The sequence below is a fragment of the Emys orbicularis genome, chromosome 1 (assembly GCF_028017835.1).
Source record: "Emys orbicularis isolate rEmyOrb1 chromosome 1, rEmyOrb1.hap1, whole genome shotgun sequence".
In the NCBI taxonomy this organism is placed as follows: domain Eukaryota; kingdom Metazoa; phylum Chordata; order Testudines; family Emydidae; genus Emys; species Emys orbicularis.
This window is the reverse complement of record NC_088683.1, coordinates 17,720,228-17,736,048: the sequence shown is the minus strand read 5'-3', so window position 1 is coordinate 17,736,048 and position 15,821 is coordinate 17,720,228. Positions and strand designations below refer to the sequence as shown.

Sequence of the window (15,821 nt, the reverse complement as noted above, 5' to 3'; positions counted from 1 at the left end):
TTATGATAAAGCAGTGACAGTGCCCGTTTTTTGCCTTTTCTATGCTTGCGGTGGCGTATAGGGTACAGGTAGCTTATACGCCACAATGAAAGGCAGGCTGCGTCCACATTGCAGTGTGTATCATTATCACCACTTTACAGATGGGGAAACTGAGGCACGGCATTTTTGTTTTTAAAAGGCCAAAACTTTCAATAATGCTTTCTGATTTCTGGTGCCCAGCTTGGGGCACCTGGGGCCTAGCTCTGAGCCACCAATAACTTCAGCCGAGGTCAGTGGGTTGCAGTGCTCACCAGCTCTCAATTAGCAGGCCCCAAACTGGAGGTACTCAAAATCAGAGGCCACATTTGAAATTTTTGACCTTGGGCAGTGACTTGCCCAAAGCTCAAGCAGCAAGTTAGTGGCAGAGAGGGGAATAGAACCCAGGCTCTCCTGACTCCTAGTTATGTGGCCTCACTGATGGACCACAAAGAAATAAGAGCTGCAGGATGAAGCATTATACCATTTTCCACATGCTTGCTGAACTAAGGGCTGCTCCTGGCTGAGAACTTTGCCACACCCGTCAAAGTCAATGAATGTTGCAGGTTCACAGCACGTCCTGATGGGTTGTTTTCAATCAACTCTCACCATTGTTTCCAAGAAGGAGGAAGAGAGGGAAAGCAGATTGTTTTAGTGTAACGGCACTGCTAGATCCAGACTGGTGTACAGTCCAATTTTAGGAATTAAAAATGGCATGCGTGCCTTTGAAACCCTCCTGTTTTGGAAGGTCAATGCAAATCTCTACCGACAGAAGTAACCTATCCCTCAGCAAACTGGAAGGAGGGATGCAACTGGAAGTACTTGCTAAAAGAAAAAAAAAAGTCTATTTCTCAAAAATTATCTCTATTTAAATAATCCAGCCGAGACCTTTTTAGTTAATGGAAAAAAAATACAACATATACTGTTACCTACACTGAGAAGAGAGTAAATCACCGGGAAAAAGAATGCACGTCTGTTAGTTAGAACATTGCTAGACTCATATATACAGCACCAGAGACTGTTAAATCCGTTCCCCCTGGAGTCATTGCAGTTTGTGCTAAATGAAACATTTCAGAATTGCAGTATAAAATATGGCCATAAAAAATCTTCTCTCTTCTAGTCCTTCGCCAAGTGCACAATGCAGGATGAAATCACTCGGAGTAGGTACGCTCGACCCGATGGCTTTCCCGTCTCTATCCTCCTCCGCTGATCACTTGCTCCCCGTGTGCACTGTTGTTACTGTGGTTGGCCTGGGTCTCCGTTCTCCTCCTACTGCAGAAATACCCGAAGAAGCAGATGAAACAAAACTACAGAGAGCAGATGGGGACATACCTAAAAGGAAAGCCAGAAAAACCAATGAGCAAACTGTTAGAACGCTGATTTGCTGAGCCAGAAATGACCAGGGTCATTCTATAAAGTGGAGAGGAAATAGTCACTGGAAGGATAACCAGCATGGTTTTCCCATTTTTCCTGCAGCGATGAAGTAGCAGCTGTGGATTCATTGGGGCATATTTTCCCCACTGTTCCATGTGCAGTTTCTCCCATCAATATCAATAGGAGTTTCATGCATGGATCATGAAGAGAACATGCCCAATTACGGTACCCATTTAGTTACAATGGTGCTATATTTTTTAATTGGAGCCTCATTGTATCTTTTATAATAAAGAGTTTTCTGATTTTAAAAACCCCTCCAGAATTGTACTAATCCCCCAGACTTACACAGACATCTGCACTAGGGATGGTCAAAACTGTTCTCCCGAAACTGTTTTTTTGATTGAAAATTGTTTTTTTGGATACATTTTTTGTGAAAAGTGTCTGCTTTCCACAAAAACCTCAATATTTGGTCAAAAAAAATGGACACCCAAACCCCAAAATGTTTCAGTTGAAAGCCAAAATATTTTGCCTGAAAAACGAAATATTTTGGTTTTTGATATTTCAACCAAAAGTCAGAAAACTCTACAGAAAATTACAATGAAAACAAAGAACAACAAATTTTGTCAAAAATTTCCACAAACCTGACCCCCTATTTTCTGACCGATTCTAATATGCACTTCAACTTCGAACAGATTTTGTACCCAGAAACGGCCAAGGTTGGCTCTGTACGTGGTTCGTGACTGCACATCACATGGTGAAACTCTGTTAGTGATGACGGTAACTAACAATGCGTCCCCGCTGTCAGAGGCCTGGGCTGCTGCACATCAGTCCTGGTACTGGTTCAGCACACAGGATTTTTGCAATGCAAACAGGATGCCCTAAGTATGTTTGTGTAATTGGTTTAGCTAGTCCTCTCTTCCCATCCTGTTTTCTGTCTGTCAGAAACTCCCAGAGTGCATTGCACCACATGCTGCTGATGTTACTCTCTGTGCATGTCCACTGATGCTCTATCCTCTGCTAAGGCACTGGGATACCTGCCTAGATTTTCCCTGTGGGCACCAGTACAACCATAGTTAGGCAGCATGAGATACAGATGCACAAACTAGCTGTGGTGTTAGAAAGGCTGCTGAACAGTAAGCAGCTAAGGTGACCATACCCTAACCAGATACAAAATCACAGTTAAGAGCATTAGGGTCAGATTCTCTCATCTGCTCAAGGACCAGAGGGTGGGTCGATTGACGTGGTTTAAAGTCACATTTACATTCCCTCCATCCTGAGACTGACCCCCAGTATAAACAGCCTGAAGCCTGCTACAAGTTTTGCCCAGGTGCCCCCTAGCCAAAAGGACATTCCAGCATGTGGGGATCGCTTGGGTGTAAAGATATCCCAGCCACATCCCCTTTTCCAGCACCGTGGAGACCTGCTATTCTGGCTGTACACTGTAATCCCACATGTTTCCCCCTGACTGACACAAGAGGGAATCCCCAGAGATCCAGGCTTTATGGAAGCTCTACACTGCTTGAGCAGCATAAAGCAGCCAGACAGGGCTAAGAGTCTGGCCCATATCCTGGGCAGGGCCTAATTTATTTATTTAGATTCACACCTCCTTTACCGACATGTAATTTATACCATCCTAATACAGCACCTCTGAGTTAGCCTCATGTCCTCACACAAGTAGGAGAGAATTAGAATGTACCCTGGAAAATCTAGTCTCAGACTATTGTAGCCCCGGCTGCTCTTCATCAGTGTTGAAACTATTACAGCACAAATATCAATGTGCAGAGGGCCAATATATTTTGTGACAGCATAACATTTACTATTAATGGTATTAATCAGTATTAAAAATCTTAGCACTGACAGCAATTGCTTTCTGTAGCTCGCCATTCAGTCACAGCTCCTTGTTACTTCGAGCACTGCCATCCGAATAATAAGATACATTCCAATAGCGAAGCCGCATAATTGGCTTCATTGTTGTATAATTGTTAATAAGCATCTCTTGATGCTGAAGAGCAGCATCTGTAGAACTCTGGGCCCCATTTCTTTTCTTCCCCTCCCCCTCTACCTGACGTTCTCTAAAATAAAATGAAGTTTGAAAAATGTGAAGATGAAAGTGATGGCCACGGCGTGGCAGAACCTGTACAGCTAGCACGGCTTTCCCCCAAATCCCAACAGAGAGCTGACTTTGGAGGCACTACTTGAGAGGCACTTTGGAGGCACTGTTTGAAACAAGACTGGTCAGTGGGTTGAAGTGAGACTAACCTGTTACACTGGCTGGCAATGAACTAAAGGTTGGTTGCAGTGAATAGCTCGCATGCTCCTCTTGTTGTATAGAGTAAAAGCCATTCCCCTGAGTGAAGTTATTCCTGATTCACGTGAGGGAAAGTGAAAGGGGAATGAAGCCCCATATCTGTGAAGCAGGAAGAACCTGGGTTTTCTTTAGTCACTCACTTAGTGTGGGACCATGGGCAAGTCACTTGACCTACTTGTACATCTATCTGCAGCTGTGCAGTACTTTTCCCATGTAAGAAATTCTTTCCCAAATAAAACTAATGAGGAAGAAGGAGGCAGGAAAGAGCTCTTCAGAGATATTCCTTTTTCCCAGGACCCAGTTGATCTGCAGATTGTATTGGATGTATAAACTTTCCCTTATTTTCATGAGTTGTATTTGCAGTTCCTTTGGGATTCTACTACTACTTGCTGCATTCCCCCTAACTGTTCTCTTTAATTTACTGCGTATTCACTAGTAAGATCTCTCATGGTGTTCAGTTTGGGATGCTAGGGAATCTTGCCGTTCTTTTCTGCCTTAAATTCCAGGTGACATACAAACATACCCAGCTCAGCATGTCTGGTCTACTCTTAATGTCCTTGGCTGCTTAATCCATCATTCTGCAACATTCCACTGCCAGATATTGTACTGGGCCATCTTAGCATTTGTAACAGCTGTAAGTGCATTTTGTTCTTGTTCTCATCCTCCCCTTCACCACCCCTTGTAAACAGTGATTTCCTCGTTATAATAATCAAAACCCATTTGAGGTCAGAAGCAGTGACAGTTTAATCTTCCATTATCTACAGTTAACAGTGAAATCAGCAATCAGATTCTCTGGGTCTAACTTACGTCCCGCATTTGTGTACTGTCCTCAAATTCAAAATGAAACCTCAGATCTTCATGCAACAGGCTCTCTGCTGCAGTCTACCATGGTGAGAATGTTTTAGCTCCACAGTAGAAGTGATTTGTAGATAAGAGGCATCATATTATTCATATGCGGGTGACAGTTGGGTGATTTAAGAAGACCACCTGGGAGAAAAGTAGTGCTTTCCTGTAAGCTGCTGGAGCATGTGGAACTGGGCTAGAATCGTGTATTCTAGGCAAAAAGGTTTTAGTGTGATATATTTCCACCAATGAAGATTATCTGTATGAATCTCTACGGTGCCTGACATGCAAATGGAAAGGGCTCTATTTTGGCTGACATTGCTTGAGTTGGGTGGGAGGAAGCAGAGGGGTTTGGCAGCAGTTGTAGTCCTTGCAGGCGTTCTGGCTGATGCAGCCGGAGTGTTTCCAAGGTGCTGGAGGGTGCGCAAGCCAGAACGGGGGCTGTCACGTCTTTTAACTGAGTCCCTGTGTACTTCCTTGCATTCAGGAACGGAGTGGGGCAGGACTTTGCAAAGGGGTGCACGGTGGTGGGCAGGGGTGCGAAGGGGAGAAAGCAGGGTCAGCCAAAATCTGGCCCAATGAGTAGGGTGATTAAGGACTAAACATACAGTTCCATATGCACCATAGTACAATGAATCAAACACTGTGGTATGCTGCTGTAGAAAGAGCCAATTAAACCACCACTGAAACTGAGAAGTAACGTGCAGTCTAATAAGCCATTAGCCTATTCAGTTGCACATCTTAAATCTCCATATAACAGGACCTGATCTAATGGCTAAGTTTATATCTCCCATTTTAATTGGCTTTTTGTGATGTAAAAATCTCAAAAGAGAGAGAGCAGGGAAGAGTAAATCAATGCTCAAAGGATAGGGATAAAATGAACTTCATTGTGAAGGAAACCCTGCGCTCTCCCAAATGATCCCTGTTGCTGCCACCTCACCCTTCCCTGACATTCAGAAAAATATATAGGGCAGGTGTTCAAATCCCTTAGGCCAGGGGTCGGCAACCTTTCAGAAGTGGTGTGCCGAGTCTTCATTTATTTAAGGTTTCGTGTGCCAGTAATACATTTTTATGTTTTTAGAAGGTCTCTTTCTATAAGTCTATAATATAGAACTAAACTATTGTTGTGTGTAAAGTAAATAAGGTTTTTAAAATGTTTAAGAAGCTTCATTTAAAATTAAATTAAAATGCAGAGCCCCCCGGACCGGTGGCCAGGACCCGGGCAGTGTGAGTGCCACTGAAAATCAGCTCGCGTGCCGCCTTTGGCACACGTGCTATACGTTGCCTACCCCTGCCTTAGGCAGCTTTGAAATATCAGTCATGATGTATAACAATCAAGACACTGGGCCAAATCTGGTCTTAGTGTAAGAGGGTACGACTGCTACTAAAATAAAAGTGATTAGTGTCCACTGACATCAGAGCTGATTTGCCCCACTGATTCTGGTGTCTCAGCCAAGGGGTAAATATTACAGCCAATCAGAAAATAGTTTTTTTCCCCTTGGGAAAATGAAAATACCATAGGGTCAAATTTGTTGGGCTGACACAGTGGGAGGAAAGTAGAGTGATACGAGCTTTGATCCAGGTTGCTGTCAAAGCTGTCACACATTGCAGGAGAGAGCAACAGAGGGTGACTGCTGATTGATCACCGGTACCCTGCTAGGAGTTGGCAGCAGCCTTGTTATGCAGTCATGTACTTACAATCTTTCCTGGTTGTTCCATCGGGAAGTGGATTGGCCAGGCTGAGGGTGCTTGCCACGCTTGCATTTGAACTGTCCAAACTACTGCCAAGATGTAACTTTCTCATATGTCTCACAACTGCTGTGGCATTAAATGCTTGCTGGAAAGAGAGAAAAAAACCCACAGAAACACTTGGTTGTGAATTTATTCTTTTCTTTCAGAATTGTCAGATATGGATTTAAAAATAACAACTTTAAGGAGTTACTCTTTTGTAAACTAGATACAGAGAAAAAAAAAAAGCGCCTTTCTCAAGCCTTGATCCTGTAACTCTTACTTCCAGTGAGTAGCGCTTAGGTAAACGCTGCTGTCTCTCATGCACTCTCTGTGCCCAACCTGCAGAAGACAGGAATCTGTTCTAGCAGCCGTGGCAGGGCCTTGACTCTTGAGCTCAATCTATAGCAACTCCCATGTTTGGGTCTGGAGGTTCCTGGTTCAATCCCCAGTACAGCAGCTGTAGCTTACTGATGTAAGTAGCACCAGTCTATCTACAATTCTGAGCCACAAATAAGATATTGCATCATCCCTTTAAAAGACTGTCACACAATTCAGTGTACAGGAAGGTTGCACCTGCTTTAGAAAACAGGTCAGTGTTCCTGGCTTGCAGCGTAACCCCCTGAGAACGTGGCACTTACTCTCCATTTGCTTTTTGCAAAGTTCTTTCGGATCTGAGCACTGACAGACTCATGGATATTTTTGCTGAGGGCGGTGTCCCCTGCAATCCTGAAACAGAAAAACAAGATCTTTTTATGGATGCTTTGCTCTAAATCACCCGTCTTTGACACTCCTCGCTTTAGAACTCACGGTCTCAACGGTTCTAAGGCCAGAAGGAACCACAGTGATCATCTTATCGGACCTCCTGTATAGCACATGCCACAGAACGCCTCGGAAATAGTTCCCATTTGAATTAGAGCAGGTCTTTTAGGGAAAAGATCCAATCTTGATTGAAAACATACCAGTGATGGAGAATCCACCAAAACCTTTGGCAAGTTGCTCCCATGGTTAATCACATTGACTGTGAAAAATGTGCATCTTATTTCCAGTTTGAATTGATCTAGTTTCAACTTCTAGCCACTGTATGTTGTTATATCTTTGGGCATGTCTTCACTACCCGCCGGATCGGCGGGTAGCAATCGATCTATTGGGGATCGACTGATCGCGTCTAGTGAAGATGCGATGAAATCGATCCCCGATGGCTCTGCCGTCGACTCCGGAAATCCACCGCGGCAAGAGGCGGAAGCGGAGTCGACGGCGGCGCAGCAGCGGTCGACCCGCCGCCGTCCTCACAGCCAGGTAAGTCGACCTAAAATATGTAGCTGAAGTTGCGTATCTTAGGTCAACCCCCCCCCCCCCCCCCCCCCGTAGTGTAGACCTAGCCTAAGTCTGCTAGATAGAATAACCCTCTATTATCAGATTTCGGTTCCCCATATAGGTACTTACAAATTGTGATCAAGTCACCTCTTAACCTTCTGTTAAGCTAAATAAATCAAGTCCTTCCGTCTATCACTATAAGGCACATTTTCCAACCCTTTGATCATTTATAAAGGTGACCAGAAGTGGTCAGTGTAAGCATGATTGTTCATGTATTGAAATTATGGTATCATCTATTCTAGGGTTTTTTGTCTCTAACTTCCCACTGTTGTTACCAGTGGCTTAGACCAGTACTGATAGCACTGATGGGAGCATCAGTGTAACAAAGCACTGACGGACACTGGCATTTTGACCACTGTGTAATGTAGACTCGATCTAAGCAGGATTAGACAACATGGTGATTAAAAGGCCACCTATAATCCTGTCTCTGCTAGCACACCCAATGTTGCTTCCAATTTATTTTGTTGGTGTGTGGCGATTACAGATCTGGGTAAAAACACCCGTTTTTTCTTTTATGTGATTTCTAAAGTTTTAACATCAATGTTTTATCCTCCAAACACGCGGCAGTTTCCAAAGGAACTCCAGCCTGCCTGAATTCTGTTTGCACTGGAGATTTTCCTGCCACACTGAAATGTATGGAGTTGGTCATCATAACTAATGTAAGTTTGCACTCGGTAAAGCAGATACACGGAGTCTCTTAGCAAAGAAACGTGGACTGTCTGAGATAGCTCAATCTCCACAAGACACAGCCTTAAACATTTCCAGTTCTTGCATCAATAATTCATTTGCACAAAGGCACAAATTCATCCCTCCTGTAAACCCAGTTATCTCAGTGGAATTACATGTGGGGTGAATCTGGCCCATCAAGCCAGAAGGGCTGTTATAATAACAGTCACAGGAGTCAAGGATACCATGCCATATGACAGAGGTAAATCCTACTGTAAGCCTGGCCCAAGTCCTGGGGCTGAAACCAGGAAGTAAAGGCTGGGCTCCTGGGTGATTTCACACATTCATTACATGGTTCCAGAAGTAAATTCAATCTTTGGAAAAAATGTAGCAGATGAAGCCACCCGAAACCTTCAGACTAGCAGGGATCCTGGCAAAAATAAATAAATAAATAAATAAAAATGCAGGAGTTGGTTACAGTGCCCCCAAAGTTTCTTGGAAGCCAAGTGACATTGCAGAGAAACTGGAGACGATGAAATCCTCCACGTTGATAAATCTGACAGGTCCAGAGACATTGATATCTGCAGTGCCTTCCCAGCGGGAGCACAAAGGGGCCTACAAACTGGTAAACAAAGTCATTCATAAATTTCAGGAACACTATGCCCCACACACGAATGTTGTTGGTGAAGGCACAGTTGCTTAACAAGGTACCAGCTGAGACCATTATAGCGTTTGTTTGCAGGGCTAGTGGAAAACTGTGCTCCCTGAATGAAAGTGTTAATAAACTGCACGGGAACAGTTTATGTTTCCCACTTGAGCTTGTCCAATTTTATTTTAGAAACATGGGCAGCATCACTACTTGGGAATGTATTTACTTCTATAATCTCTTCCAATGGATCCTTGCTTTTACTATTTTAAAAGTGCTCTAGAATGCACATCTGCTATACGCGACTCTGTACCGGGCCTGGATTTCATAGATAAGCAATACTTTTACAGTTTGGGGATCATTTTCTGAAGTTCAGGTGGTGTTTTGACCATTGTTTACAAGGCTTCCAATCGCTTATGATCTGTTTCTGCCTCAATCAATTTCTGCCCATAAACATATTCATGAAACCACACCCAACTAAATACAATTGTTATCGTTTGTAAAAACAATTTGTCAGCTTGGACATAGTCCTGTTGCGTGTTAGCCAGTTCTTTCCCTGCTCTGCCACAGACTTCCTGTGTGACCTTGGACAAGTCATTTACTCTTTCTGTGCCTCAATTGCTCCATCAGTAAAATGGGGATAACAGTATGTCCCTATCTCACAAAGGTGTTGTGAGGATAAATACATTAAAGACTCTGAGGCATTCAGCTACATAATGGGGACCATATATCTTTGTAAGTACGGGCAATTGTCTTGCAGGACAACCCTCAACCAATCATAAAACAACAACAACAATAAATAAATAATAATAAAGAAATAAACAAGAAGAAAAAGACTACTTTGTACTTATATAAGTCCTTCCATCTGGAGGATCTCAAAGCACTTTGTAAATATTAACGAATTCTGCAGGCGGAAGCTACTTAGAAAAGCAACATGATTAAGGCCTCTGTCTAATAAAAAAGAACTGGAATAGAGTATGGTTTCATGAGGTGCTGAGTATCACACAGGACTGGACCAAGACTAGCCTAAGCGGACTGAGCTTTTCATTGCTGGGTAACTGGCTCAATCTGGCATTCGTCTACCGTACAACCTGAGCGCTCTTTGTGAGCAAGCTAGTATTTAGTCTGGTTGTGCATGGAGAGGTATCCGCCTCACAAGCGACGCTACTTGGCATCACTGTGGACAATCTCAGTGCAAAGGTTGAGGACCAAATAAGCCCTAGGAGCTGAACTGTCCTAGAAGGGTGAGGTCTGAAGCACATTGGCAGGGCAGTGTGTAGAAGCTTGTTTGGTGGATACATCCAAGACTTCAGAAGCCAGTATGGGAAGTCTGACAACTTTCTCAAGAACTCAGGGCCTGATCCAAGGACGTGTGCTTGCAGTGGGAGCTGAGGATGCTCAAGAACTTCCAGGAAGGGACAGCAATGGCCAGGTTGTTATTGCCATAACAAGTAGCACCTTCCTCCACAAGTAGTTCCCTGGAAGCTACTGGGACTGTTCATCTCGAGTAAACATAATAGAATCTAGCCCTAAAGTTGCAAAATAAATTAAATGTATTTATCAAATTTTATTTGATCTAACCTGATTTATTTTATCCATCTATCTGGGTTCAGTTCTACCTTTACTATCTATCTAGACATAGCATTACTGAGCTTTAAAGGAACCTCCAAGACAGACAAAAACAGTACACTCCCTTTTGGATGATTCTACGGCAAAATACCGCAAGCACATATTTCTTTCAGCCTGCCTCTCCCTGCCCACAAGGGCAGTCAGAATCTTTCATCTAGTATTATCTTCAGAACCCTCATGCTTATCGAAGGCAGCCAATTCAAACTTTCTACGGGCCAAATACTGCTTGGAAATACTTGGGAGTATGATGACAGGAAACGTGGAGTTAGCTGTGATGGATAACGCTGGAGGAACATAACAGTTCTGATTTTATATACACATATACAAACACACACACATGCATACAGTATCAGAGATAGTCCAAAATAAATAGCGTGCAGGGATGAGCCAGAGAGGAGTTTGATTTCCTGTTGTACACATCCCTGGTTCCCTTCAGGGAGCCGTTTCACACTTCAAACAACACTTTCTGAAAACAGAGCTCTTTGTAAACTATCTTCCTCCTCTGGATGGGAGTCATTATCTGACTAGTGCGTTCAGCACACAAAATACACTTAGTGGGACTATTATAATTTGCAGGGGCCCAGGCAATAGCAGGACAACACGCTTCTGCATGGGCAGGGGGAAATCAAGTATCTGAGTGCCTCACAGTCTTGACTGGATTTATCCTCACAACACCCTTGTAAGAGAGGGAAGTGCTGTTATCCTCATTTTACAGACAGTGAGGTGAGGAAGACAGTCTAAGGTCACCAAGGAAGTCTGTGGCAGAGCAGGGAATTAAATGCAGGTCTTTCGAGTCCCAGCCCAGCCCCATAATCACTGGACCATCCTTCCTCTCCTAGGCAGCGGTGCTGGAACAATGTTTATAATGGGGGTGCTGAGCACCACTGAACCAAACTGTAAACATGTCTATAATGGAAACCATTTCAAGCCAGGGGGAGCGGCAGCACCCCCAGCCCCCCCTAGTTCCAGCATCTATGCTCCTAGGGAGCATGTAAGTGATCTGGTTCCTTTCCCTCCAACCTGACTGATGGAGGCTGAGTTAGGGCCAGTTCATGAACTACCGACCTCTCATGGATTTCAATCACAGCTCTGTGTATCCTGATGGAAAAATCAGACCTTTGCGTTTCTACCTCTTGCTTTTAATCACTTCACTCTTAGCTATGTGGCTAGGTGCCTTAGACTAGAGTAGGATCTGAATTCTGCCCTAGCAACATACTTAATACAGACAAGGTAGCTGAGGTAATATCTCTTACTGGACGGTGAAAAAGACAAGCTTTCAATCTCCACAGAGTTCTTCAGGTCTGTGGAGCTTGAAAGCTTATCTCTTTCATCAACAGAAGTTGGTCCAATCGAAGATATTACTCACCCACCTTATTTCTCTGATATCCTGGGACCGACACAGCTACAACAACACTGCAACAATATATTTAATAAACATAACTGCTATCATTAATACTAGCACAGAAAATATTAAAATGTATCAAGCTGCAGCAAATCACACCCCTTCTTTTGTTACTCTAGTTTTCCATGTCATTTTCTGAAAAGTCACAATGGACTGATGAAACCGTATATTCACTTTTGCAACAAATCGTAAACGATAACCCTGGCAAAAGAGAGTATAAATCACCTGTAGACTAAGCTGGAGAAGACTGTGTAAATGTGCAGATTATGCAGTTTAGGATGTAATCATCTCTACCAACAGGGCTTATATATTGCACTTTTTCTTTTGCAATGCTTCATTGCCTAATTATTAGCCTCCTTTTTCTGCCAACTCTGAGTTTAAACATACTGTCTTCCTGCCAAGGAAGGCCATTTGATTATAAACAGCAAAGCAGCACATAAACGCAGGCAGCTGGGGAATAGATACAGTTCAGACACATGGATCATTGGGAAGAGGTGTTTAAATTTCTTAGGCCCTGATCCTGCCAACATTTAAGCACATGAGTAGCTGTACACACCCGCGTAGTTTCAGCAAATTCAATGGGACTATTCACGTACATAAAGTTACTCACGCATTTAACATTTGGCAGGATCAAGCCCTTAGTTTTCCCAATTTGCTTGTTTCCTTGGGAATTATTTTACTGAAAAGATGTGATAGTTAAAGTCATAGGCACACTTTGAAGTGAGCTATGTCTGGGTAGATGCAGTCTTGGGATAACTAACGTATGTAGTTGATGTAGTTGTGTTGGTCTCAAGATATTAGAGAGAAAAGGTGGGTGAGGTAATATCTTTTATTGGACCAACTTCTGTTGGTGAGAGAGACAAGCTTTCAAGCTACACAGGTCGTCTTCAGGTCCTGAAGAAAAGCTCTGTGTAGCTCAAGCGCTTGTCTCTCTCACCAACAGAAGTTAGTCCAGTAAAAGATATTACCTCAGCTACCTTGTCTCTGGAATAAGAGGAAGAGGGCGAATTTTTATGAGCTTGCGCTGTGTAGATTTTTCTATATAGCGCAAGACAATATACCTTTGGGTCTGCACTCTAAGGGAGGAGGACACCTGAGCGCTGGGGCAAGTCCCTTAAGCTGAATCTTCCCAGAGCTGATCTCAGTGTCTTTCTGCAGCTGGGTGTGGCCCTGCCTGTGTGTGTGCTAGAGGAGGCTTAAGAGCTTGGCTCAGCAAGACAGGTTAAAAGGGGGCCCATGCTGGCAGAACAGGTGGGCTCAGTGGTATCTCAGCACATCAGGTGGCACCTTGAAGGGGGGCAACCTGTCCCAGCTATGCTTTAAATAGCTGGGAAGGGCCTTATAAATAAACCACTGCCTTGAAAAGCCACACTTGCAGAACAGCATCTCTGCAACAGAAATGACTGACAAACTTTTTTTTAGTTGATTTTAGACAGAAGGTTGGATTCTGTGGAAAACAGCAAAACTTATGGAGCAGTCCATGATTTTCTACTGGCCTCTGGCAATGACTTGCAAAAAACAAACAAACAAACAAAAAATGACAACACTTTTTATCTTCCTGCTCCATTGGTAGGGCTCAGCAGCTGTGTGTTGGTCTTGCCACGTTTCTTTATTTTAGTCCAGCAACCAACAGCAATGTTACCACGCCAAGACATGGATTTGTACATTTTGTGTATCTTGGATAATAACGTTTTGGAAAATTTGTCCTTCAGAAATATAAAAGGTCACCCAATTCTCCGCTGGGAGTTGCATTTCTGGTTCTTTACTCTATATTTGGAATATCCACTTCTATCAATTGTATAATTTCTTGAGGCTCAGAATTATATAATTCGAAAACACTTTTTTTCCTTCCCAAAAACTACAAACAGTTTCCCAAATTTCCTTTTTGTTACCAAGACGATAGGTTACCAAGACGATAGGTACTGTTACTGATGGGACAGAGGAGAATTGCAATGATTTATGTTTTGACTTCTCCACATTTCTCGTTCATATTGATGCCGGCCATTGATCTTGCTAATATTTTACATATGCAATGTATTTATGGTAGTGGGTAGGTGGGAGGATGAAGACAAATAATCTCAATTTCCCAGATTATTTGCGTGACATCCTCCATGTCTCATGTCATTTTTTATTATTAGAAAAGAGATATATTGCTCTTTTCTCCACTTGTTTTTGCCCCTTTGATTGAAAAAACTGAGTCTCAATCTAACTGTAATCACAGCTATTGTGAGAGCCTGCAGTCATTGCCTTGATGTGGTACTCTAGTTATGATAACTCTGTGCTATTATACCAAGGTTTCCAGGACTATCACTTGCTTTCTATACATTCACAATTCATTGATCTGCATCACAAGTCACTAGTTAACTAGAGGTTTCAGAGTAGCAGCCGTGTTAGTCTGTATCCGCAAAAAGAACAGGAGTACTTGTGGCACCTTAGAGACTAACAAATTTATTAGAGCATAAGCTTTCGTGGGCTACAACCCACTTCTTCGGATGCATATAGAGTGAAACATATCACTCTATATGCATCCGAAGAAGTGGGTTGTAGCCCACGAAAGCTTATGCTCTAATAAATTTGTTAGTTAACTAGAGGAGCAAACCATGGCCCTAATTTTTGGACATTGCAATCAGCAAGGAAACCAGCATAACAAGAAGCATGTTTTTGAATTGCACTGATTTATGAACATCAGGTTACATCCCATACCATTACACAATCTACTGCTAGGTAGTGGGGGATAATTTTCCTATACGTGAATGAAAGCAGCATCAGTCACACGTTTATAAACACAGGGTATTGCAAGGCTCATTGTGCCCAGACAATCAGCAAGTGGTCATAGTCCGCTACAGCTCCAGTGTTCTGCTGTAAAAAACTTGGAGACAATCTACCTTTTCTTCTGTCCCAGAATTTAAAGTAACAGCAAAATGCAGACAAACCAATGAACTTCAGTGAAGGGTACCAAACACCCTGAATCCTAATCTAGGAATCTGTTCCATGCTACCACTTTTAAGCCTTATTGAAACTTAACATGCTTTTTAAATGGATAACGTGGTGTGTACCCAAGCTACATAATTTGCAAACAGTGCTACAAGAATATTACACATCAAATCCAATTTTAGAGTCAGGTGCCTAGACAAGTGTGCTACAGAACCATGCTCAAGTCTGCAGCAGGAGCAGTTCTGAACAACAAAGTTCACTGCTCCTCAAGAGATCAGAGCATATTTTTTGAATTTCCATGTTCCAGATACATGAAGCAAGTGACTTATGTTAACATCTCTGCGTGTTCATTTTATGCCAGTGCTGTAACTTGGTTCATCCTGCATTCAAGTACACTGCTGCAGTGGGGTCGTCCAATGTGACTGAGTGCAGAACTTGGCCCATTGTGCTCCAATCCCCCCACAGAACAAGTACTGCAGTAAATCAAGCTACTGAACTTATTATTGTTCAAGCTCAGCAACTTTATAAATGGCTAAGGGTACATGCAGGATGAACTTCAGGTGCTGAGGAAACACATTGGTCAGTGTTCCATCCAACCTTATGAAACCACAGAATGCCATGATATTTTCAGGACCAGACTTCAAAGAGAAACTGCTGAGCTTCAGTTCATCTGCAAATTTGACATCGTCAGCTCAGAATTAAACAAAGACTGTGAATGGCTAGCCAACTACAAAAGCAGTTTCTCCTCCCTTGGTGTTCACACCTCAACTGCTAGAAGAGGGCCTCACCCTCCCTGATTGAACTAACCTCGTTATCTCTAGCCTGACTCACTCTTGCTTGCATATTTATACCTGCCTCTGGAAATTTCCACTACATGCATCCGACAAAGTGGGTATTCA

General features: G+C 43.0%; 1 protein-coding gene across 1 annotated transcript in view; it reads right to left on the bottom strand.

Moving 5' to 3' along the window:
• Positions 1-1,225: 1,225 nt before the first annotated feature.
• The window catches only part of CAMK1D (calcium/calmodulin dependent protein kinase ID), a 355,487-nt gene continuing 340,891 nt past the window's right edge, over positions 1,226-15,821 (bottom strand). Inside the window, exons 9-11 of the mRNA XM_065416138.1 lie at positions 6,910-6,997; positions 6,239-6,377; positions 1,226-1,347 (exon numbers count right to left, since the gene is read on the bottom strand). Coding sequence (XP_065272210.1) covers positions 1,226-1,347; positions 6,239-6,377; positions 6,910-6,997 — 349 coding nt within the window. The remainder of the gene's footprint in view (positions 1,348-6,238; positions 6,378-6,909; positions 6,998-15,821) is intronic.